Source organism: Mixophyes fleayi, chromosome 9, assembly GCF_038048845.1.
Source record: "Mixophyes fleayi isolate aMixFle1 chromosome 9, aMixFle1.hap1, whole genome shotgun sequence".
Taxonomy (NCBI): domain Eukaryota; kingdom Metazoa; phylum Chordata; class Amphibia; order Anura; family Limnodynastidae; genus Mixophyes; species Mixophyes fleayi.
Window position 1 is genome coordinate 89091868 of NC_134410.1, and position 25275 is coordinate 89117142.

The following is a 25275-nucleotide window of genomic DNA, read 5'->3' on the forward strand; positions in this document are numbered from 1 at the left end:
CTGCTGAACCGACCACCGTCCCTGGAGCTGGAGGTGCAGGATTACCGCCCCCCAACCTTTCAAGCTGGCATCTGTCGTAGCTATAATCCACGACCATGGTGCGAAAGATCTTCCCACATTCAAGTGATCCTGGCACAGCCACCACTGAAGAGATATTCTCGCCCTCTGAGATAGAGAGATCTTTTGAAGTTCCAGGTGTAGGTGTGATCCTGACCACTTCGACAATAGGTCCCACTGGAAACATCGAGAATGGGCTCAACCGAAGGGAATGGTCTCGAAGTAGGCCACCATCTTTCCGAGTAGCCTCATGCACAAGTGCATTAAGGGTTTGGGGGGAAGACAGAACCTGAGCAGTTACCTTTTGAATAGAGGTGATTGTCTCTACTGGGAGAAATATCCTTTGCTTGCTGGTGTCCATAATGAGTCCCAGGAACACCATGCGCTGACACGGAACCAACTGGGATTTCCTTGAATTTATCAGCCATCCGTGGCCCTTTAGGACCGCCTGGGTGAGGGATAGGTGATGGCTTAAGGCAACTCTCTGTGGAAGCCTTGATGAGTAGGTCGTCCAAATAAGGAACGACCTGAACACCCTGCAGGTGACGACATGCTGCCATTACCGACATAATCTTTGTGAAAACCCTTGGCGCTGTTGAGAGGCCAAAGGGGAGGGCCCAAATTGGATAGTGAACTGATCCCACCGAAAATCTGAGAAGGGACTGATGGTGGATCCAAATGGGAATGTGGAGATATGCGTCCTTTATATCTATGGACGCTATGAACTGATCTTTCTCTAGGTCGTTTATTACTGACCCTAGAGATTCCATTCGAAATTTGTCCACCCTTAAGTGAACATTGAGGCCCTTTAGGTTGAGGATGGGACGAAAGGAGCCGTCCGACTTCGAGACTAGGAACAGGTTGGAATAAAAACCTCTTCCCTTCTGGCAATCTGGAACCCTGCAGATGACCTTCTGAAACAGAAGAGAAGCTACACAATCCTGTATAGCCTGTCTTCTTAATGGATCTCGGGGAAGGGGAGTCTGGAAGTAACGGCGTGGAGCCGTGCTCAAAAGGTCTATCTTGTACCCTTCTGAAAAAATCCCCCGAATCCAAGGGTCTTGGGAAGACGCTGCCCACTGTTCGTAAAACAGAGACAGACGTCCCCCCACTGGCGCCCCCTGCAATACAGGGTGGTCGTCAGGACGCAGGCTTCTCCTGGGTCTTAGGGGCCTGGCGATTAGATGCAAACGAGGACCTCCCCCTGGTAGAGGAGCCTCGGGAATAGGATTGCCTGCCTCTAAAGGACTGTCCCCTATGGGAAGAGGCCCCACGAAAGGGCTGACGAAAAGAGCTGCCCCTCGGGGCGCGGCTCCTGTTAGCATATACTGGCAAGGAAGTGCTTTTGCCTCCCGTTGCCTGAGAAATAAGGGTATCTAATTCCGGGCCGAACAAACCTGCTGCCGAAAAAGGAATAGTTTCAACTGACTTTTTTGATTCCGCATCACCTTCCCAGGATTTCAGCCAAAGCGTCCTCCTAGCTGAAATGAAGGCCGCCTGAATGGAAGAGGAAACCGCCGCGGAGTTCTGGGCCGCCTCATAAAGATACCCCCAAGCCTCCTTTAAATGCAAGGCTAGGGGAAGAAATTCGGAGTCCTGTAAGGCCTCTGCCAGCTGGTCTGCCCATGCCTCCATGGCCCTAGCCACCCAGGCTGAGGCAAATGTGGGTCTGAAGGCAGAACCCGCAGCCACAAATATGGATTTGAGCTGGGATTCAACCTTGCGGTCATTGGCGTCCGGAAGGGACGCTGAATCAGGGGCTGGAAGTAAAGTATGTTTTGCCAAGCAAGCAATAGGGATATCCACCTTGGGAATACTCTCCCAGCGAACCACTTCTTCCTGTAAGGGATACAGGGAAGAGAACCTCTTGGGAATAGAAAATCTTTTATCAGGGTGTTTCCATGCCCCTTCAGCAATATCTCTAAGTTCTGCAGAAGGGGGGAAATGGCTGGCCTTCCTCTTGGCCTTTTTAAAGAGACTTCTGTCTCTGGGAGTAATATCTTCCGGCTCTGGGAGATCCAACGCCTGTCTGACCGCTAAAACCAAATCGTTAACAAATTGGCCTTTAGAAATTTCTCCCTGCTCTGAGGAATGACCTTGGTCAGTATCCGAATAAATTTCCCCTTCTTCCTCAGACTCCTCATCAGAGTCTGAGAGGACCAAGAGGGGATTAACAGATCTAGGCCTTTTTCTTTTAGCAGGCGGGGTGTTAGAGGAGTCAAGCAACTGGTTAAGCTTGTCCAAACCTCTTACAATAGCTGTAGACCATGCCGGATCGGTAGCAACCGGGGCTGGGTCAGTCTGTAATGATGAAGGTCCTGGCAAACTCAAAGCACTAGAACCTGAGGAAGCCGGGAGGTCTGACTGCGTACTAGCAATTACTAGCCACAGAAGTTGCCACAGTAGTCAGCAACTGGTTAGATTGAAACACCATCTGAGCTAAAGCGCTAACCGACTGTGTCAGGGAGGTAACCCAGGCCGGTTCCACCAACGGTGGGACTGAAACCTGCTGGGTCTGTGCAGTGGAAGCCTCTGCTTCACATGCCGTGCAGAGCGCCAACGGGTCCCTCTGAGCGCACGGTAATTTTACATTACATTTAGAACATGTGAAATATTTTGCAATAGGGCCCTTTCCCTTACCTGTCATATTTATAAAGGAAGGCACACCAAGCACACAGACTAAATAAAAATCTAGCTGAATATACAGATAGATAGCAGAGAGAGAGAGAGAGAAAGAGTAAAGTATGTAATGAACAGAGAAAATACCAAGTAATCAACTGATATATTTTTAAAAGTTGTACATGAAAATTGTAAACACCATAAATATCTATGGCTAGTAGGAGGCTATAGTGTAAACCTGCTAGCCCAGTATTACAACATCAGATGTGTGTAATTAATGGTGATACTTAGCCCAAGGGCCACAAAGGGGAGAAGTCCAACAGCAGTCCTGTGCTTTCTCCTCAGCTCTGTTCCTCTTCCCGGGCTTCTGCTGGCGCCAGAAAACTTGGGAAAGACCATCTCTCTCTCTGTAGGGAGGGGGGAACTCTATGTTTTAGCTCCCCCTCCTTCCGTTTTGCTGATATTAGCAACTATAATTTTTTTGAAAAAAAGACTTGCTTCAAAACGTGGCAGAGTAGTGGAGACCTCTAGGACAGAGGTCTCCGCAGTGGAAGATATCCGACGCCCCCCTCCTATGTATGAGGGGGGAATCTTGGTATAGCACCCTCTCCTTCAGCGCTGCTGCCGAATTCCAAGATGGCCGCCGGCGTTTACACTATCCGATAACCGGCGCTCTATGCCTGTAATGGCAGCGCCGGTTATCGGGGAGGCTGGAGGAGTGCAGCGGTCCTTGAGACCGCTTGTCACTCCTTTCAATCAGGCACCCTCTTCTATACTTTTGGTCCCTGTCAGTGAGAGCCGCTGGCTCTCAGCTGACAGGGGAATGCCTGCGCTGCCAAGCTGAGTGTGTTCTCTAGTAGAACACACTCCAGCACTGCCACCTGTAAAAAAAAGTAAAAAATAAAAGAAAAAAATAAAATTTCTTAAATTTACCCTAAGTACTAAAAAATGCTGCCCAAACTCCAGGGCACCTAAAAAAAAACTGGACAGGAAGAGGCAGGGGGATTGTAGAGGGGAGGGGTTTGTCAGCAGTACTAAAGTTAACTAGTTAGGTGCCAACTCCCAAGCTCCCCTTCACAACCCATGGTAAGCAGTGTCCCCCAGACCGGATGAAAGAGAAAACAGTGTGTTTAACCTGCAAACATGTTGTGAACAAATCTAAGATAATTAAATCTAACCACATATGAATAGATTTTCACATAAAGGGTTTTATAAATTGTGAGACTACATATGTTATTTTTGTGTTAGAATGTAGTTATAAACTACAATATGTAGGAAGAGCGACTAGAACGCTGAAAGCACATTTTAGGGAACATAAAAGAACCATTATGAATAAGGTGCGAGTCCATAGTGTCTCCAGGCACTTTGCAGACTACCATGAAGGTGATGCTAGTAGTGTATTGGTGATAGGAGATGAGCATGTGGTAACACCGTAAGGAAAGGTGACCGATTTATAAAGCTATATGTCTATGTGACTCAACCTGGATTTTTAATCTGGCTTCTTTATGTCCTATGAGTTTGAATGAAGCATTAGATCATTGTCTAAACTGAATGATTTGTAAATTAGCCTAATCTCTATATTTTTACGTTACATCTGTCATATTTGAAATGTATGCTATAACATCTGTAGTTTAGATTACTGGGGAAATATTACATGGTTGGCATCTGTATCTCAAGGTATGTTTATTTTAGATCATTAAGCTCTCGTGTGTTGGGACTTTATTTTCTTTTATTATTACAATTATAATAATTGCTGTTTTTATACTGAATATATTTATTATGTTTTTTGATATTTGCTTTTTATTGGTATCTCAATAAGTATGTTTTGTATATGTGAGGACATATCCAATTAAAAGGTTGATGGAATGACTACAAGATTAATTGGATCAATTATAGCCATCTGATGAATTCCAACACCTGTGCTTATCAACTCTATATAGTGGATACCTTTAGACCTACCATTAGCTTTCAGAAAGTGCTCAGTGTAGCACAAACCGAGTCAGTGTGGTTGTACATGCTGCATTTACACTACTTGCTGATTGACTTCTTGCTCCAGTTACCGATTGGAAGGAACGCGCTTAGTGCATACTTGGGTGTGTTACCTAGATTATAGTCTGGCTGGGAACCATCGGGAGCAGCGCGTATTTGAATGGATGTTTTGACAAATCCGTGACACCGCTTTAGTGACTGTTTATTCCTCGAATCCCCTCCGGAAGGCGACGCCGGTACCGGTAAGAAGTAATTTGTTCACATGTGACTTGAAATGTACTTGGGAATCCTTTAGCAACACCTAAAAGAACACAGGCGGGGGACATGTGAGATGCCGGAATAATACCCCCTTCTGTAAAGTTGAGCCTCGATTGGATTTGAAATTTGTATAAATTGTTTTCTCCTCTACCAATACAAATATTTGGAATAATCATCTGCAATATGAGGAGTGGCTGATAGACATTTTCTATATTCCAATCATTGGTCATGTTTCATCTGGAGTAAGAACATTTTTTATTATTTGGTCTAGTGGCTATTTGCTTCATTATTGAAGTTTTTTTCTGTGTGTATGTTTCTATGCAATATCATTCATTTTTATTGTGATCAATAAAGGTTATATATTTTGATACACTTTTCCATCAAGCTGAAGTCATTTGAGAGCTACTCCAGTAGTTAATTTTTAATTACTTTTATATTTGTCGCTACTCCACAGAACAGCCTTCTTTTTTGTTTTAACCATTCCTGTTCAGCTATGGGATCCACAGAACTCAACAGTCATTACTGTTTCAGCATCTGCTCAGCTGCCCACTGAGCTCAATTGTGATTGTTGTTGCCATCTCTGTTTGGCTGCTGGACCCAGCTATAAGTATCCTGGGCTTCTTCATGTCATAGCTACAGAAACTGCCTACTCTATTAACCCCATGCAGGGGACAGTAAAGTATTCTTCATCTCTTCCATTACCCTAAATAATTTGGATCAATTGTTCCTTTCCACTCTCATTAACTATGCCAGCAAATACACATTTATTCACATCTCTCCATCATGCACCTACTCAATTTACACTCTCCTATTCACTGTCAGCGGCACTTCTCTTTAAACTCCTCTTCTTTCTCCTATTTCTCCCTCCCCTATTATAATTTCCCCTTCACTACTTACCTCCTCTCTAGTCTGCACATATCAACTGTTTTGTCCCCTGCACCCACCACACTCACCCTGCTCCCTCTCATGGCTGCTGGTGACATCTAACCTAACCCTACACCTTGTACAATCCCAACTTTCTGCTCACGCTCCGCGCTCCATGTGTTTGCGTGGGTTTCCAGAGTGCTCCAGCTTCCTCCTTCACTCCAAACAAAAACCATTAAAAAAAAAAAAAAAAAAAAAAAAAGAGAACACACAAAACAAAAAACATACTATAGGTTAATTGGCAGCTATCAAATTGACCCTAGTCTGAGTGTGTGTATGTTAGGAAATTTAGACTGTAAGCTCCAATAGGGGAAGTGACTGATGTGAGTTCTCTGTACAGCGTTGTGGAATTAGTGGCGCTATAATTAGCTGCTGATACTGCTTGCAGTAATTAACCACTATTTTCCTAAAGCTAGATTCTTATATAAATTGACAAACTCAAAACTGGTCAGCAAGTACCAAATTACAATATCAGGTTTACTCAAGCCATTTTACTATTTATTTTAATACACACACCAATAACTGAACTTAATTTACAATGCAGTGTTGTTGAAAAACAAAGGTAGAGATGTTTAAAAATGTTTACAAACCATATCTTATTAAGAAAAACAAACAGGACAGAAAACAACTGACTACTTGACATGGTAAACAGAATGTCTACATAAAAATATAATTTTGAAGCTGGGAATGAAAAATGCCAATGAAATTCTGAAACATTCAACTCTTCCTGTATAAACACTTTCCAAATTTGTTACTGGCAAGCAGTGTCAGCCGATTTTTGGTGACTGTAAAAAATTCCGGTGGTAAGATGCTGGTTATTGCAACACGTAATATATAGCCAAAAGAATTACAAATAGTACAGCACGACATAAATAAAATGTAGCCTTACTATAAATGAGACCGAAGACCGAAGACCTGCCTGCCATCGATTCCGAATACAGGAAATGCAGCCACTTCACATTTTAGTCATTAAATATGGAAATTCCAATGTCGCTATATTATAAGCGCCAATGGTCATGAAGACTGTACAATTTAATGTTAGGGTTAGGCGCCGGGACCTGCCTGGCATACGCAATTTCTAATGTTGCTATATTAAGTGCCGTCAATGTGAAAGGACGGAATTTTCTCTATACATAATTAATGGCAGGGAGGTTGGCGATCTTCTGTGTCTCATTTATAGTAAGTCTACATTTTATTCATGTCGCACTGAAGCGATTTGAATTTTTGTTGTTGATATATTAGTTGTCGCAACATAACGTACTCTACCCAAAAAATTCCCACATAATACAATTTCTTAATATAGATTATATACACAAAATTGTACATGACCAACACCACATGTTCCTCTCACAAAGCCATTGTTCCACCATGCTTTTTCCATAATTTTCTCAACCTTGGGCTTGTTCACACCTATACCCTGCAAAACATAAATAGGCAAGAGTCAATTGTACCTTTTCCATGAATGTGTTCTAAACTTTTAACATTGCTTTTAAAAAAAAATTAGAATGCAGCACAGCACATGATAAATTATAAGAAATATGCAAACACTAAACTAGGTTATACTGGTAAAAGTGTAATACATGGAAAACACGTTCGCACATAACCAGGACAAATGAAAGTGTGCGTTAGTTTTCATGCTTTTTCATCCATTTTCCCAAACACATATCCAAGAACATTGTTCTATTCTCATCAATGTAGGGAGTCACTTTGGCTAGAACTGTCACTGTTAGGGAAATGGTGCACTCACACAATCAGGGTGCTCCTGTGGATTTCTGAATCTGTTCCTTCAAGATAAGAATACTCTGTCTCTGCTCAGGTGGCAACATGGCAATCTGGTCTGGAGTTAACTGTAAAACCTGCATGATGAGGGCAGCCTATGGATAATAATATAAGTAAAAAAACAAATGTTAAACTTCATTTTTCTTTGTTTCTTTTTTGCGTTTGTTAAAACAACTTCCACACAGTTTAATATCTTCCCCATCTTTCTTTTGAGGTACCTCAAGGCTATGAAATAAACCTGCTCAGATTCTACCTATTGTTCATGGAAAGGCCATGTTTCAAATAGTCTGTCTATAAATATTTGCATATATTTTATTACTTTTCCCTTTCACAAGCATCTGAAAATAATCTTTTAAATGTAAACGGGAATTCACTCCTCAGTAAAAAAAAAAAAGTTAGACTACATTTAAGGCACATTTAAAAATTTAGCCTAGTCAAAAGGGGGAAAAGAAACAGGTTGTGGGAGGGGTAGCCTACCCCATCCATAAATAAAAATGGAAACTGGGAAAGTTCTAAATAAGAGGATTTTTACTCACCGTAAAATCAATTTCTCTTACTACACTTGGGGACACTGGGGTATAGTAGGTGGGACTGGAGTTAGGCACTTATAAACTTGTTTGTTCCCCTGACTCCTCCCCCACTATGCCCCTCCTCTGTAGCTGACTTCAGTTTTGTATAACCAAGCCAGGAAGAGAGAAGAAGCAATTTAGAAAGCAACACCAAAGATAGCACTACTTTCAGAGCAAGGGAGGGCGCGCAGTGTCCCCCAGTGTAGTAAGAGAAATTGATTTTACGGTGAGTAAAAATCCTCTTTTCTCTATCCTACCACTGGGGGGCACTGCGTTACCTTGGGGAGCTACCAAAGCTGTCCAAGGGCGAGAATGCTCTGGAATGGCTGTGCACAATGTTTTGTGTTCAAAACCCTGCATTTGTGAATGCAAAGGCATGCAACAAAGAAACAATACAGCAGCAGAAAGACACTGCCACTCTGTAAAACAGCGCCATTGATTGACGCTTTTGTGGCGTACAAAAAGCTGCAACGCTCCTGGAAAGTGCACTGTAAAAGTCACTGGAACCTGCAGAGGGGTACAGACAGAATGTTGGTCGTGATGCAGTGGCAAGAGACCACCTAGACCCTGTCCCCCCTACGCTCTTTAGCGTTAGAGAGGCTAAATGGGCATTAAATTCCTAAACAGGAACTGTGCGAACAAGAGCACAAACTATCTCCCGTCGGAGAAACGTTACACAAATAGAAGAAGCACAAGAATGATGAACTACAATCTCTGTGTCAGTGGAATGCAGGCACTAATGGTCATAACCAATTATGTCTCGAACCGCCACTAAGTTTCTGATAAAGAAAATGAGGAAGAGCCATACACACTCTCGCCCCAGATCCCCTACGAGATGTGACATCCAAGAGAACAGCCTGCATTGAGCTTACAACTCAATGATATACAAAGGATCACCATATACACTGATGCAACAGCTTAAACCACTCAGTGATATCTAAGAGAGCACTGATACAGTGCTTAACTATTCAGAAATTAATAAGGGAGCACTCATTTCATGAGCAAACAGCTTAACTAACTCAGCGATATCTGAGGGAGCACTCATATAGAGAGCTAACAACGTAAGCCCGACATATATACCAGGAAGCACTCATACCATGAGCTAACAGTTTAACTAATTCAGAGAGTCACCCGAGGCCAAAGCAAGCCTCCTGATGACGAGAACTAGACTCCATGGAAATCCACAACCAACCAAGGGTGGGCTGAGCATAAAGAAACCACTTAAGCAAAACAACCTTCCGCTGAGCTAGACAGAGCGCCACGGAAGCTGCACGCTGAAAGAAGAAGGGCGTAGACCCCATAGAAGCCAGCTGGTAAAGAAAATTCTTTAAAAGATTCCTGAGTGGGACGTGTGAAATTCCAGAAATTTACACCATCGAATATAATTTCTAGCCCAAAGAAAACAGCTGAGAAAGAATCTCTACCGCTGAATTGAAGGTAGCAACGATATCCTTGTAAAGATTCTCTAGCCGAAAAGGTTAGCCATCCGACGCCACAGCGTCAAACCAGATGATGAAAACAAAAAGAGCCGAACTACGAGATGAGGCCGCTCTGAAAACCGGAAAAGAGGGACGACAACACAAGTCCCCTAAAACAGTAGAACACTGCTTTGCGAGACATACGGCGGACCACCAGACTAGCTGGGATGCGCCCCCTCCTAGAAACTCTTGAACCCCCATGAGGAAATTGGAGCTGTGAATCACCTCCTAAGTTATAGGAAGACCCGACTTGGCTATGGACAAATCCACCTGAGGGTCATTAGATTGAGAGCCGATAGAGAAAACAGGTTAACATGTGAGAAGAACCTGGGCTCCCTCTTAGAGAGCCCAATGACCTAACCAGGAGAGTACAAAGGTATTACCCTGAGATGACCCACTCTACCTGTTAAAGGATTGATTGCTAAGGCATTCGGCCCTCAATAACAATAATAATAAGTTGGTCTAGCTTGGCCCATAGGATGGCACAAGGAACACCCCTCCGACCATACACAGGTCGACCCCTATCCTGCATTAGGATACGGGAATTGCATGAGTGCTACAAATATGCAACAGCACTGCATTTTGAGACCGGATCTCTACAGGTTTTCTGACCCTCTGTAAAAGAAGAACAACTGCCTCACTAATAAAAACAATGTGACTAAGCACCACCCGAAAGGTAAATTAGTGAATTAAGGCAAAGGGGTGCTATGCACGTCCAAAGCCCTAAAATCAGCCTTCCTTGATAAGAATCTCCCTGTTGAGACATGGAAGATGTTACGAACAAGGAGAGCCAAAGATACAAGTAAAAACTTTGTAACGTGGTAGAATAAACGAAGAGCTGGGTAGGCTCAAAGTGATCAACTGTGAACCCAATATTGCAACCCTGCTTCTTGCTGAGAGGCTGCAAGTATAATGTTCTGGCTGAAAACGTCTAGCTGAAAGCTAAGCGTTGGATGTAATAAATAACTTCCACCTTCTGGGAATGTCCACAAATCAAAGGATGTTTACCTGATTTCCACAGCACATAAACTATAACCACCCCTGTAAGGCTAAGCCTGACTCGGAATGTGGAACCCTGACCTCAAATCAACAGAGAGGATCAACGGATGGAACCCGTAAACATCACGGCCTGGTGTCGCCGACATAAAACAAAGAAAGCACACCTACCGCCAGAAGCCTTTGGATACTCATTTGTAATAGTACAAATTGAGAGTTCCGATATTGGAACAAAGTGCTGTAAGCATGTGGCTAACTATAGGTATCATAGCTGAATAGCTGTATGCCTACCAGCTATGATGCTGTTGGCTGAATACAAACCACCCCATTAACCCTTAATGAGAATAAAGGCTAGAGCACTTCTGTCCGAGAGCCGCTAGATAAAACCCGTTACCAGCCCCTGCTCTGCGTAGGAGGACTTCTTTGTCTGCTGCCGCTGGGGACAGCAGAACAAGAGAACAGAGGAGCCACAGGATTGTCACCAACAGGGACCTCCCTTGTATTGACTCTGGAGAGTTATGGGAGGTGAAAAACATAGCCAGTCTAATACTGTCTACCTGGTCTTTGACAAAAGACAGACACCGAGTCTAAGATATGAGGAAAATTTTTTTTCCAACTAGGGTGTCAGTAAGGCTTAGGTTGAAAATTGAAAACCAAGGATAGACTGTAAATCTTGCAAATGCGAAAACTGGTACAGTTTAAGCTGGGATTATCCACCATGTGAGTGTAATCAGCAAGAACATTCCTCTTGATAGTAAAAAAAGATGGAAATAGACATCCTCTGGTGAGGAATGAACAACATCCTTATTCTGACTGTGGCAACAGTCCAAGATAAAATCCTCTCCATCTGTGGAAGATGGTGAACAACAGCATCTCTGTGCAGATGGTTTTATACCTGAACAGCGTAATGCCGCTTCTGTGTTAGCGGACAGATATAAGCTGTGTGGGTGCTTAACCAGCACAGGGTAATCGTGTGTAGAAGAATGAAAAATGGTATACTCATGTACCATTTCAAACTTAAAAATCACCTTAATGTGTTCGGCCACCAGAAGCGACAGTGATTTAGACCAGACCTGTTTCAGCAAAACAGCTGACACCGGAATGGGAGCACCCTGTTTGTAGACCCTAGCCCTGCAGTCTGTGCCGAGGCATTCGGGCTAAGCTGTGGAAAAGATAATTTAAAAATTACATTTCGCACATATATAATGTCACTCCTATTTCCCAGTTGATCCATTAGAAAACATAAGGAAATGGAAAAAAGACACAGAATAAATCTGTTCTGTCTTTTAAACTGGAAATATATATGTGTGCTATTAAGGTTTACGCACACATATACACAATGCAATACAGACCAACCCGCCTACCACGGGATAACACTGTATATTATTTTTGTGCCACGTAAATAATGCTGAGAATGTAAAACAGCGTGTTTATTACCCCTAAGGTAATTCCTCACACATAACGCATATTTGGAAAACTGTATAAAAGTTAACCACAATACTTGGGAACACAGGCTATACGTAGCAAAAGGGATTGTGTATATACATGGAACTCCCTTTACGAGACTTATGGAAAAAGTCCAGGAGGCTGCCGGCAAGTCTGCGGGCGGGGAGGAGAGGCAGAGACACCCTCTCTCCCGCCCGCCTGTTTAAACATGACCCCGGCCGTCTATACGGCCGTTAATAAACCTGTCTGCCCCACATAAAGCTGCCTTTAAAGGCATACTTTAAAATAAACAATGGCCCTTTTGCTCGTTTTTTTCTAGGGGTAGACTGCCGGCAGAGGTGCAAGGGAAGCGTGCTGCTTACCTGCGCTGGAACTCAGAGTGAAGAAATCCCGGGGACTTTCACTCCTCTGGGTCTTGGCATGGAGTCCAGCGCTGCACCTGAAAGGGAACAAAAATAAAAACAGGAAACCTACTGCTAAACTAAGTATAGGCAGGAGCCTATACAGAAGTGACCTTTCTCCAGAAGGCACTTACAACAACTGAAGTCAGCTACAGAGGAGGGGCATAGTGGGGGAGGAGTCAGGGGAACAAACAAGTTTATAAGTGCCTATCTCCAGTCCCACCTACTATACCCCAAGGTAACGCAGTGTCCCCCAGTGGTAGGACAGAGAAAAGACAGCTATGTGTCAATTTATGTCACTCCTTAATATTAACAAGCAAACGTTCACTAAAACTGTTGAATACTGGAGAGCACAAATTCTAACTTGCAAGATAATCAATCAGGTTTGGTAAAGGAAGACCAGATGTATGAAATAAACAAAACAAAAAGGTACAACCAGTAAGCAAGAACACCTATTCCCATCAAACACGATAAGTTTAGGGACAATTGCCGAAAAGAAAGCTATGCATAGGTTTGCACTTAAATGTTCAAACAGATCTTTCATGTCCTTTAATGATCAAATTCAGATACTATGGATCAACCACTGGGAGAACAGACATTCAGGACTGCTGCATAAAAGGAAGAATCACCCATGTTTTTTAGTAGTGGATTGTGAAGTGCAACATGATTTTTTTTTTTGCCAGCTTGGGATATTTTGATAAGTCCTGAAACTTGGCATATTCACAGTCTGCATCATGCTTCGTAGTTCAGTTGTTTTGTCTTAGCACACATGTTGACACAAAAAAAAACAAAAACCAAAAAAACAAAAAAGCAGAACTTTCATGCCATTAAAAGGGAGTCCCTAATGGTACTGGTGGAATAAGATACCATGTGATAGAAGATTCTGGCATATAGAAAAACTGACCTTCCTAGCTACTATATTAATAGATCACAAGACAAGATCAAGGTGTCACACTCACTATCATGGACTACAACTCCCAGACACCCTCCTTTGCCCACTCAGGACCCTTTCAAGACCCTGTGCAATGATTTGTTTTTTCCCCTGGCAATTCAGTAGGGTTCCACATAAAGAAAGGCTGGCATCTTTGTAAATGCACTGTATCATCTCATGAGATTTGGTTGCGAGCTTCAAACACTATATAATCTGTGCACAATCGTGCTAGTGTTGACTACTGTGGGGAGGAGTTGGAATTATTACTCAAACTATATAATTACAGCTGCCGACAGCATTATTTCATACATTATTTGCATGTTTTGTTCTTAAATGAGGCCAAGTGGGTTGTGGGTAAAACTGACAAAGTCCCGAATGGAGAATACAGGTATGGATGCTGCAACCCCCATGACACCCATCCCCACCCTCAAAAAAAAATACAAAAAACCCACACAAGAAGTCCTGGTCAGTTGGAAGCCCATCTGAGATTAAGGGGTATATTTACTAAGCTGCGAGTTTGAAAAAGTGGGGATGTTGTCTATAGCAACCAATCAGATTCTAGCTTTCGTTTATTTATTACCTTCTGCAAAATGACAGCTAGTATCTGATTGGTTGCTATAGGCAACATCCCCACTTTTCCAAACCCGCAGCTTAGTAAATCTAGCCTAAAGTCTGGGAAGTTCACTTAACCTCGCACAGCCATTCTGAAGCCAACCTATAAGTGTTGGTGAGGAAGCTATCAATCCAGTTATCCAATTCCAACCAAGGGAAGGTACAGAGATCGTGGGAATTTAGCTCCCTATAAGAGGTGCCTGAAAGATCCTGGTGTGTTCTTGTGCAACTGCTGATGCCTTAAATAAGGACACTGGTGTTGGAGCTCCGGCTTCTGCCAGGTTCAGCTATTCAGTACTGTTGGTGCTGACTTCACAGGCAGAGGCGCCGTGACAACGATTTAAGAGACTGTTGTCGAATCTGCAGCTTCATACCGGAGAGGTGGGGGGGTGTTTACTTTTAAATGATTGATCAATCACCTAGCTGTTAATTAATGTGGCAACTGTCAATATTACATGGTACTAAACTCTGTAATAAAGATAACATTGTCTTTCCTATTTGTCTTGTCTGTGTGATGCAAAAACCGTAAGTGGCTAGGAGTTTCCAACTTGCTCTGACTTTAATACCCTGGCGCCTGATAGACATGGACCATAGAAAAATGGAAAATGGAAACTTCGTTCTAATACTTGGGAAACACTGTAAACATTTCCCTTTGGGTAATGGCAACAAGATTTCAGCACCTTTTGTAGTGAAACGTAAAATACTGTATTTGCAATTTGAGACTCCAAAAAGGCTGAATTTGTCCTATTATGGAGATGTAAAAAAACTGGATAAGATAAGTAAAACATCAAACAATTAATATTGTTAGATTCTGATGAAAGGGATAGTAACTGGTATCGCAGATATTACTGAAACATAAGTGCAACTAACAATATGGATCCCTGAGGTCATCTCTTTCTTACAAAATGTTTTATACCTTTTCATGGTCTTGTGGGGTAATCTGGTTCTGCCCAGGACTAAAACCACCCTGCCCTGAAGACGCTTGAACACCAGGGACCTAGAGAAGGAATGAAAAGAAATATCCTAATGATTAATATTGAGAACGCAAAACATAAAGCTTGTATGAAAACCTCCTACAAATACAAAATGGCTTTCTATTACACAAATTAGTAATGACTATTATATTTATACGTACAAAGTATTGATGTAACTAAAAAGGATAAAAATACTAAAATGGCAGAATAAGAGTTTCTGTAAGATCAATACAATTGTCAAAATGACATAAGCAAATCGTACTCTTATGTACATTGATTAGTCAGTATAACACTTCAGCTGGACTCATCCCTAGTGTCCTTGAATTATCATTAGCAACACTCAGCTCTTCATTAAAGAGCCAGCAAACCTAGTTGTAGTAGCTTATCAGAACTGAAGATATTTGAGATAAAGTTGCAGAAAGATCATACACATGGCATGCTAGTCTCCTTTTACAATAGTTGGAATAGAACAGTCATCAATAACTTGCACAGGGCTACGTCATGAATATAAGTACAATGATGAACATCAAGTTTTGTGAAGGTGTGGTAACCATTACATATGTTTGTTAATCTTATTAGCTGTTCTTAACATTTTCATTGCGATACAGTGGAATGTATATGCTTGACATATTTATTATGCTACCCCCCTGTGTAGACTAAAAGCAAATTTAGGGACATGCCAAATCTTTACATTGTCACATTCAGACTTCCGGACCAAAATTGGACTGCCTCGAGAATCTAGTCCTCTGGCAGAAACACTTGTTGAAGCGTGTTGGAGAGAACCCAAGAAAACCATCTTTTGAAATGGGACCAGGATGGATTGATGAGGTTCAAACTTCATCCATGGGACTCCAGAGGCCTGGCCATCTCTGTTACATGGCTGTGATGGTAGAGGAGCTCCCTTTGATCAAAAGATCATCCATATGGGGGATCACTTATCCCCTTGGTCTGCAGCAAGGCCACCATGACCTTGGTGAAAACTCTTGGAGCCATAGACAAACCGAAAGGAAGGGGGCTCTGAACTGGAAATGCTAAGTAAGTACAGCGCACCAGAGGAGACACTGGTGTCCCTCCCAGATTGATACGTACGTTCTTGATATCCATAGACACAATGAACTTCCACTGCTCCATACTGCTAATTACAGATCTCAGTGATTCCATTTTCAACTTGTCCACAGTCTTTAAACTTAGGATTGGTCTGAATGATAAGTCTGGTTTTTGGACTAAGAAAACATTGGAACAAAAAGCCCATCCTCTATTTTTTTCTGGGACCGGATTTACAACTCTGGAAGACAAAAGACTAGGGGTTTAAAGTATGAAGCTCCGATTTCTGCAAGTTGCCATAAATCAGCAACTTTGCAAGGGAAATTTAAAGTGGCGATGGCTTCTAAAGGCAAGTGTGACTGGATGACTTATAAATAACTTATGGTATAAATTTATTTAAAGGAAATAGCACAGGACGCTTATTTATAGAATTGCAAATGTACTTATTTTTGATATTGTGTGTATGTTGGTAAAAGAGATATCTTTATTTCTGAGACCAGGGTAATAAATTTGTTTTGTTTTAACTTTGCTAGAGAAAATGCATTACATATCTATACAATAAGCCCTTGTTGAGGGAAGTCTTGTTTGTCGTGATGTGGGGAAACGACTTGTTTGGGGATTTGTGACTGTCTTTGGGAATGTGTATTCTGCAGCTGTCCGAGGAAAGGACCAATGTTAATCTCATGTTAATTAGTGCTTTTGATGTGTGAGGGTCCAGCACCTGAAGGCACAGGAAGTTTTAATTAAGACTTGCTACTAGAATTCCTGCGTCCCAAAATAGGATGCAGGAAATTACAGCAAGTTTTAGGATATCACAGATAAATGTAAATATTGTTAGCTTTGCATTGCATGTAAATCCATGTTTGGGTAAACAAATTGCATCCCAATTCTAAAAATAGCTCAGACCTCAGGGGGCTAGCTTACCGTGTGAGGCTGTGTTAAAATCTGTAGAAAAAGCAGATTTGTATTGAAAATTGTTCTTCTCGTTCCATCTGACCTGCTCCCCGGTACCTTCAACCAGGGTGAGTAAATAAACATCACTTAGACCTTCTTGGAAACTTCTCTATCACTCTGACCTACAGATTATACCCAAAATCTAATCCGTTCACGGCTGCTTCTGAGGTTTGGACCCAGCTTTCCGGTACCACCCTTCTGCCCGCTAACCAGCAGCTCTGGCCAGTGCGATAGGCCAGCGGGGTCCATCCACAGCAACTCTGATTCATAGGAAGAGATCAGGATTACCAGCACAGGTACACCAGTAACAGGGTACACTCGCAGCGTCAGTTACCCAGAAGAAACCCGGTACTGGATGCCGGTAAGGAGTCCAGTGGTGGCAGCATTTGTAAGCCCCTATTACTGTAGTTAGAGGGTGCATTTGGAATAACGAAAGGGAACCGTGACAAAGTAAGCTCAACCAGTTCCCAACAGCAACAGACAGGGTGGCATAGCCGGTCCAAGCTTCATACATTTACCCCTAGATCTTAGAGGGGAAGTTTGAACTCTCTTGACTGGTACCCTGATAGATCTGAACTGTACAATTTCTTTGAGGAGAGACCCAGAGAGCCCTTAGAAACATTGCCCCTGACCCAGTCGTCCGATGTCGATTAAAAAGACCTGTCCTGTTACAAGACTAAGCCAACGCACACCACAGGGGCAGCAGGGTGGGTGCCCACACCATTCAGACATCTGCTTAACAGCAGGTTTGAAAGCTGGACCCCTGGCTCAATTCAGACATGGGACTGTCTGCCTGCATGCCTGTCCACCTTTCCACTGCCTTGCTGACCCAAGATGAAGCCAGGGTGGTTTTTAGCCCAGCCTCTGCTGCTGGAAAAAATGGATATAATGGTCACTTCCATTTTTCTGTCCGTGCTATTCTTAAAAAGGTAGCTGTCCATGGAACAGGGATAGTAGAAGATCTGGATAGGCGTGCACACCTTAGTAGGAGATTCCAAACTTGTGTGTGCATGCACTAGGAAAATGGTACACGGATTAAAGTCTGCAGGATACCTGAAACTTACGATCTGGACACCACCAGGCTTCGCATAAAAGAAACTTCAATTGGGGAGAAGATGGAAAAGATGCCCAACTCCTTTTTCTGATGATTGAACCACAGGATCCCCACTTTCCTGAATGTTCGTGACCTATCGAACTGCCTTAACCAGGGGCTCTACGCCCTATGACTAAGAGGAATCTTCCTCAGTCATTGAGAAGGTTGTCTGAACTAGAATCTGATACCTCACCTTCCTCCTGAGAAGAGAGATCAACAGTGAAATCATCCCTGGAACGCAAGGCCACTGGTAGTGGGCATATTCTGGACCTGGAAGTGGATGTTTAATCTCATTCACCTCCCTGGATCATCTGCTCCAAAGAGGAGTACACCTGTGCTAATCCCTGAACAGTCTCGACTATTTCCTGGGCTTGGACTATTCCTGCAAAAGTCCCCAGACCAGACTCTATAGGAACCCCTGAGCAGGGGATTGGGAAAGGCAGTGTTCCTTGGGATGAGAAAAGGAAAGAGGATGTCTCTGCTTGGCTGTTTACTAGCAACAAGCTGCAGGGACAATTCTGTCATGGCCTGAACCATGGACATGCCCAAACGTATTCCCCATTTCTGGAGGTGGGGCCCCCAGGGCGAGCACTGGTTCTCCACCTCAACGCCAGACAGAGGGAACCTAGGTATGACTGTGCACACTGAAGCTTAGTATTATACTTGGAGCTGGTGAAACATTTTGCCACCTCTCCACCTATAGGGAGGGTCCTAATTGTGTCACCCTTCCCAGACAAGAAAGAGGAAATAAAAATACAACTGATAACTGCAAGTAAACACAGTAAAAATTACTTGCCTAAAGAACAAATTAAGATGCAAGAATACACACCTTCAGAGGGAGGGTCTGATGCTGACAGTGTAGCAATGTTACGCAGAAAAAGTCACACGCACACTTAAGCTGGGTACACACTACAGAAATTTAAACCAACTTTTTATGCCAAGCGATTTTACATGCGATCGATGTTCCGATCGCTCGGTCCATGGACTGCATACACACTAGCCTTGTTTAGGACGATAAAGGGAAGAACGAACGTCCATTTAGCGACTTTTTACAGCCATGTTGTCGTGAGCAATGACTGTAATTACGCACTCACTGTTGTGGATCGGTCGGAAGTTTAAACACACCACACAGCTTAAACTAGATTGGAACGAAAATATTAAACGGTACGATCAACCAAATGAGGCGATAATAGTCCATTTGGGCAAACTTTCGACCATCGTGTCACTGCACACACTGACCCGACTTTTGAAAGAGTGGTCGTATGTCGGCTGATTTTGCTGATTATTGGATGAAATCTGTGTAGTGTGTACCCAGCTTTAGATGGTGAGGGACAAATGTATAAGTAGACAAACAATTATGATACCACAAACTCACAGAGAGGGTGTGAATACTGATAATTTTAGTCCTACCAGTGAATTACACACTCCCAAAGAGGTTATAATAATCAACTAGGCCTGTATATCAGACAGAACATCCAGGATATATTGCAGGGTGTAAGTAGACAAGCTATGAAGTCTTAGTTCTATGAAACAAGTATAAAATCTTATACAAAATAGAAAAAATAATCAAAAAACAAAAGAAACAAGGAAGGAGTGTCATCACCACCATCCAAAACAGTACATAGGAATAAAAACAGTTTTTATTAAAACATACACTATATGGACAAAAGTATTTGGACACACCTTTTAATTATTTCATTTAGGTGTTTCAATCAAACCCATTGCCAGAGGTGTATAAAATCAAGCACCTAGCCAAGCAGCCTCCATTTAAAAACATTTGTGATACAAAGTAGGTTGTTCTGAAGAGCTCAGTGACTTCAAGCGTGGTACTGTAATAGGATGCCACCTTTGCAATAAGACGGTTCGTGAAATTTCATCCCTGCTGGATACTTCACGGTCAACGGTCAGTGATATTATTAGAAAGTGGAAGAACAATAGCCATGAAATTGGAAGACCACTTCGAATCAGAGCGGGGTCAACGACTGCTAAGGCGCATGATATGTAAAGATCGCCAACACTCTACGGAATCCATAGCTAAAGATTTCTGAACTTCCACTGGCATTAATGTAAGCACAAACACTGTGCAGTGGGAGCTTAATGGAATGGGTTTCCATGGCCGAACAGCTGTATGCAAGCTTTATATCACCCATATCAATCCCAAGCGTAGGATGGAGTGGTGTAAAGCACACAGACACTGGATTGTGGGGCAGTGGAAACATGTTCTGTGTAGTGTCGAATCACGCTTCTCTGGCAGTCAGGTGGGAGAGTCTGGGTTTGGCGGATGCTGGGAGAACATTATCTGCCTGACTGCATTATGCCAACTGTCAAGGTTAGTGAAGAAGGAATAATGGTATGGGGCTGTTTTTCAGGGTTTGGGCTAGACCCCTTATCTCCAGTCAAGGGTAATCATAATGCTTCACCATACCAAGTCATGTTGGACAATGCTATGCTTCCAACTTTGTGGCAACAGTTCGGGGAAGGCCCTTTTCTATTCCAACATGACTGTACCCCAGTTCAAAAAGCAAGGACTACAAAGACTTACTTTGATGAGTTTAGTGTGGAAGAACCTGACTAACCCGCACAGTGCCCTGACCTCAACCCCATCAAACACCTTTGGAATGAACTGGAACGGAGATTGCTAGCCAGGCCTTCTCGGCCAACATCAGTGACTGACCTCATAAATGCTCTATAGAATAAATGGGCACAAATTCCCACAGAATCACTCCAACATCCTGTGGCAAGCATTCCAAGAAGAGTGGAAGTTGTTATTGCTGCAAAAGGGGGACCAACTCCATATTTAAGTATATGTATTTGAATACAATGTCATTACAGTCCCTGTTGGTATAATGGTCAAGCATCCGAATAGTTTTTTCCCATATAGTGTATATAACATGGCATAAACAATTCAACATTTAGAGAATCAAAATGATTACGTCAATTTTGAACACCTTAGCGATCTACTTATATGTAATAGATGGTGCACTCATCCATTTCATTAATAACTTATGCTTATTGGTATAGATATACAATCACTTCATTTACGCAGACATTCTATCTGCTTGAATACCTCTTAACCAAAATTCTTGGTTAAGAGGTATCTACTGTGTGGTAGATCTTATTTAGCTACAGAATTTGTCCAGATGACAAACCAAACATTAGATTTAGATGCAAGTCGAACATTCTCATGGGGAAAGAAGTTTATACTTGGATGACTCTTCCTTCACCATCATGCAAGCAGAAGAAAACTACATAATAATTCATATTTCCAAACCTGTCTTGGGGGCTGAGAACCAACTGGGCCTGGTCCTTGCATTCCAGGCATAGGCCCCCTGGGTGCTGGGCCAGGTACAGGGCCCCTTGTCTCCAAGGCACGGGTTTCCATTGCTCTGGGATCCCTGGCACCTAAAAAACCACAGTAAGGGATTGAATATGCAAATCTATCAATGCAGTGGATTTATTAAGCACTCTTTCAGCTTTCTCACCACACAGACCAATATAAAGGAAACTGCAATACACATACATGGCAACAGTACATGCCTCAAAGTACACAAAGTAAGTACAAATGATCTTACCGCGTGCATCCAAAGGAGGTCCACGTGGATCTATTAGGGGGGCACCTCTAGATTCACCAATTATAGGTCGGGGTGGATCCCCCATCGGTCCCCCTCTAATTTGTAAGGGTGCAGGGCCTCTATCATGGTGGAGGGGCGGACCACCTTGTAAAGCTGGTGGCATGTATCCACGGCTTAAAGAAAAAAAAAAAATAGTAATAGAATACAGACTCCTCAATGCCCCCTGACAGAGGGCATATATATATATATATATATATATATATATATATATATATATATATATATTATATTATATATAAATAAATATATATATATATATAGAAATGAAGGTAACCACATAGCCATAGTTCTGTTTTCTGCAATAAACTGTGTGCCTTTCTAAGGAAAGACAACAGACTTTGTGACTGATCTCCAATTGGGTTAGCTTTCAGTAGCTCGCCACACACACACACACTTTATACCGATTGATACAAAAGCAAGTCAGAAATGTAGGGTAAACCGTCAATTAAAAGGGTTAGGGATCGCTACCGCATCTGAGAAGGAAACTCTAAATCGAATATGAAATATTATGCAATGATGTCATTGCCATTGCCCAGTGGCAATGGCATGTATGTCTTTTTTAGTGAACAGGATATGGGACACTGGCTCAAACACTGTGTGAAATGCACTCTGAAACTACACTGCATCAAATATTCAAGAACCAATACTGAATACATTGAACAAAGCAGATCATCACATCCATTTACCTAGGTGTCTGCTCTTCACTAGTCACTGTGAGCAGAGTTCCTCCTCGTGGGTCATTGGGGCCATCTCCAAGAAGACCACGGGGTGGGACGCTAGAATTTGGAGGACCACGCTGCACAGGAGCACGAGGATCAGGAATAGGAACTGCATTTTAAAAGGATACATAAATTATAGGAAAAATTCTGAATGGCAGATATTTGCAGATACAGGTATATTATCTATTATATGGAATATTTTTCTACAGTAACTGAGCATCAAACCTGAAATAAATAACATTTAAAATAACTCTGGTCTTTCTCCACACAGCTCCAGAGTAAGCAGAGGCAGTATATTATCACTAAGCAGGACCAATAACTTACCCTTTCATGATTTTCAGGACTTAAAATATAGTTTGTGGATCTCTTATCTAGAAACCAGTTATTAGTCTTGTGTGTTACTATTATTTACCTTATATTATGCGTTATGAACACAGTTTTCAAAATGTTAAAATGAGTAAAAAAGGATTTTTGTAGCTGGGAGGGTACACTCCAAATTCATGGTACCTTACCCTAGGTTGCCTAATTTGGACGCCAAAACGTTACATCAGGAAAACTTGTACTGAAGGCCTGGTAGCCACTTGGCATGGTTACACAGCTAAGGTCCCATGCCACGTTACCCAAGAAGCACCCACCTGGTAATGATGGCCTAGAGCAGTGTTGGCTAACCTGTGACAATCCAGGTGTTGTGAAACTACAAGTCCCAGCATACCCTTCCAACAAAAAGCTGCTATACATTGGCAAAGCATGCTGGGACTTGTAGTTTCACAACACCTGGAGTGTCACAGGTTAGCCAACAGTGGCCTAGAGGATGGTCAGTCTCTCTTGTGGGCATCATAGAGGACATCCATCCACTTTACAGGTCCTAAGGACCTAGGTCCAAAAGGCCCTGACCAAGTTGGGAGTGTGGGGAGAGCCCTTTTCCCCTGTAGACCTACCCTGATTAAATGGCCAGAATCACAATGTCCTAATTCATAAAGATCTTTGGAACCACCTTAGTGAGAAAAAACGTGATTTATACTTACGATAAATCTTTTTCTCTGAGGCCATCTGGGGTACACTCCTTAACCATGGGGTTGAGTCGGGGGGAGGAGTCTGGCACCCAAAGAGTTAACTTTTTTCAGCTAACAGCATATCACCCCCGCCAATTCCCACATACCTCAGTTTGATTACAAAAGCCATTAGGAAGATAGGCCAATCAACCAAGACACACCACTCAACAGAGGGGGAAGTGGAGACAAAACAACGAAAAGACAGGGGGGATCGGAGTGTCCCCCAGATGGACTCAGAGAAAACGGGATTTATACTTATGATAAATCTTTTTCTCTTTCATCCATCTGGGGGACACTCCTTAACCATGGGGACTTACAAAAGCAATCCCTCTGAAGGGTGGGACCGTTCTGATCTCCTTGCACGCAGAACACTACGGCCAAAGGAGGCGTCCCCAGACGCAAATATATTAAATTGGTAGAATTTCGTAAAGGTATGGACGGAGGACCAGGTGGCTGCTCTGCACAGCTGGTCCGCCGTGGCTCCACTACGAGCCGCCCAAGACGCCCCAACCGCCCAGGTAGAATGGGCAACAATACGTTTCGGCACAGGGAGATTAATACGGACATAAGCCTCCCTGATAGCAGGGTAAGCCATCTGGCAATAGTTTGCTTAGATGCTGGCCATCCCCGTTTGGAAAAGTCAAACACAAATAGAGACTGTCTTACGTATCTTTGCAGATCTCTTAACATATATACGTAATGCCCTCACTACGTGCAAATATTTATTTGTCTTTGTTCCAGGAGTCTGAGGGTCCTCTCTCTACAGGACACTGTAGGGCAGGTTTTACCTGCAGCCCCAAGGCCTTGCTAGGACGTCCCTAACCAGTGGATCCCTTGTTCTTGCACAGAACTCTGGGACTTCCCTGTCTTTTGTTTGGTTCTTGTCCCACAACCACCAGCTGAGGACCTACCTCCTCCACTGGTACCTCGAACACGGGAATGCTCCTCTGGGGTGGGACCCTGCCCAGGGTAAGGTCGCGAAAGATGTCACCATCTTTCCCAGCAGCTTCAAAGACCTGGCTACTGACAGCCTCCTGTCTGACAGGATCCTGCCTGTCCACTCCATCGACCTCAACTTGTCCTGTGAAGACAACCTTCTGCTGCGTACCAAGTCCCTCACTAGTCTCAAGAAACTCATTCTTAGACAAGGGATTCTCTGTGACCTTTTCAGACTCTAGAAGTTCGGTCATAGACTGAACAACTCGTCTAGCCTTAGCACCCTGAATGGGTGTGACTAAAACCTTTTCCCTTACTGGAAATTCTAAGCCTGTATAGCTTCGTCTGAACGAAGCAAATCGACAGCCCTGAGCTCTTTCTGATTTGACAGAAGCCAGCGAGGTAATTTCTTTCAAAACCTGAGGTGAGCTGGTCCCATGAATTCTATCACGATATTCTGGACCTACTCGTCTACCGAGGACCCTGTCTGCTGCCGGGCAAACCCAAGCAGCCGTCCTCCCACCCCACCCTCTGGAACCAGAGGTGGGTGGTGGTAGTCATGCTGCTGGTCTATCCGGCAGCTTGGCGGAAGTAGCTCTCCGCGCCGCAGGGGCAAAGGATGACCTTCCCCTACGGGACTGTCTCCTGGATTCCACGGCCTCTGGATTGGTAGTCTGGCCTCTGCCAGATCCGCCCCCATAAGGAGGCTGTCTGAAAGAACTAAACCTAGGCCTAGCCCTAGGTCTTAGAGTATTTACAGGCAAGGACGTCTTCTTGCCCCCTGAAGCCTGTAAAATCCAAGAGTCTAATTC

The 25275-nt window shown here is 43.1% G+C and overlaps 2 protein-coding genes across 6 annotated transcripts in view; one reads left to right on the forward strand and one right to left on the reverse strand.

Annotated features, from left to right (window-relative positions):
- LOC142100820 (adenosine deaminase domain-containing protein 2-like) overlaps nucleotides 1-25275 on the forward strand; it is a 1209653-nt gene that overhangs the window by 700121 nt on the left and 484257 nt on the right. The gene's annotated exons all lie outside the window — the stretch shown is intronic.
- CSTF2 (cleavage stimulation factor subunit 2) overlaps nucleotides 6319-25275 on the reverse strand; it is a 145720-nt gene continuing 126763 nt past the window's right edge. For 4 of the 5 annotated variants that reach the window (XM_075184646.1, XM_075184645.1, XM_075184642.1 and 1 more), the window contains 6 exons: nucleotides 22443-22584; nucleotides 21697-21869; nucleotides 21396-21526; nucleotides 14976-15056; nucleotides 7595-7721; nucleotides 7146-7264 (listed from right to left, as the gene is read on the reverse strand). In XM_075184646.1, coding sequence (XP_075040747.1) covers nucleotides 7599-7721; nucleotides 14976-15056; nucleotides 21396-21526; nucleotides 21697-21869; nucleotides 22443-22584 — 650 coding nt within the window. In that variant the 3' untranslated portion in view covers nucleotides 7146-7264; nucleotides 7595-7598. Of the gene's footprint in view, nucleotides 7265-7594; nucleotides 7722-14975; nucleotides 15057-21395; nucleotides 21527-21696; nucleotides 21870-22442; nucleotides 22585-25275 lie in introns of all 5 variants that reach the window. The other variant, XM_075184643.1, reaches the window with a different exon arrangement.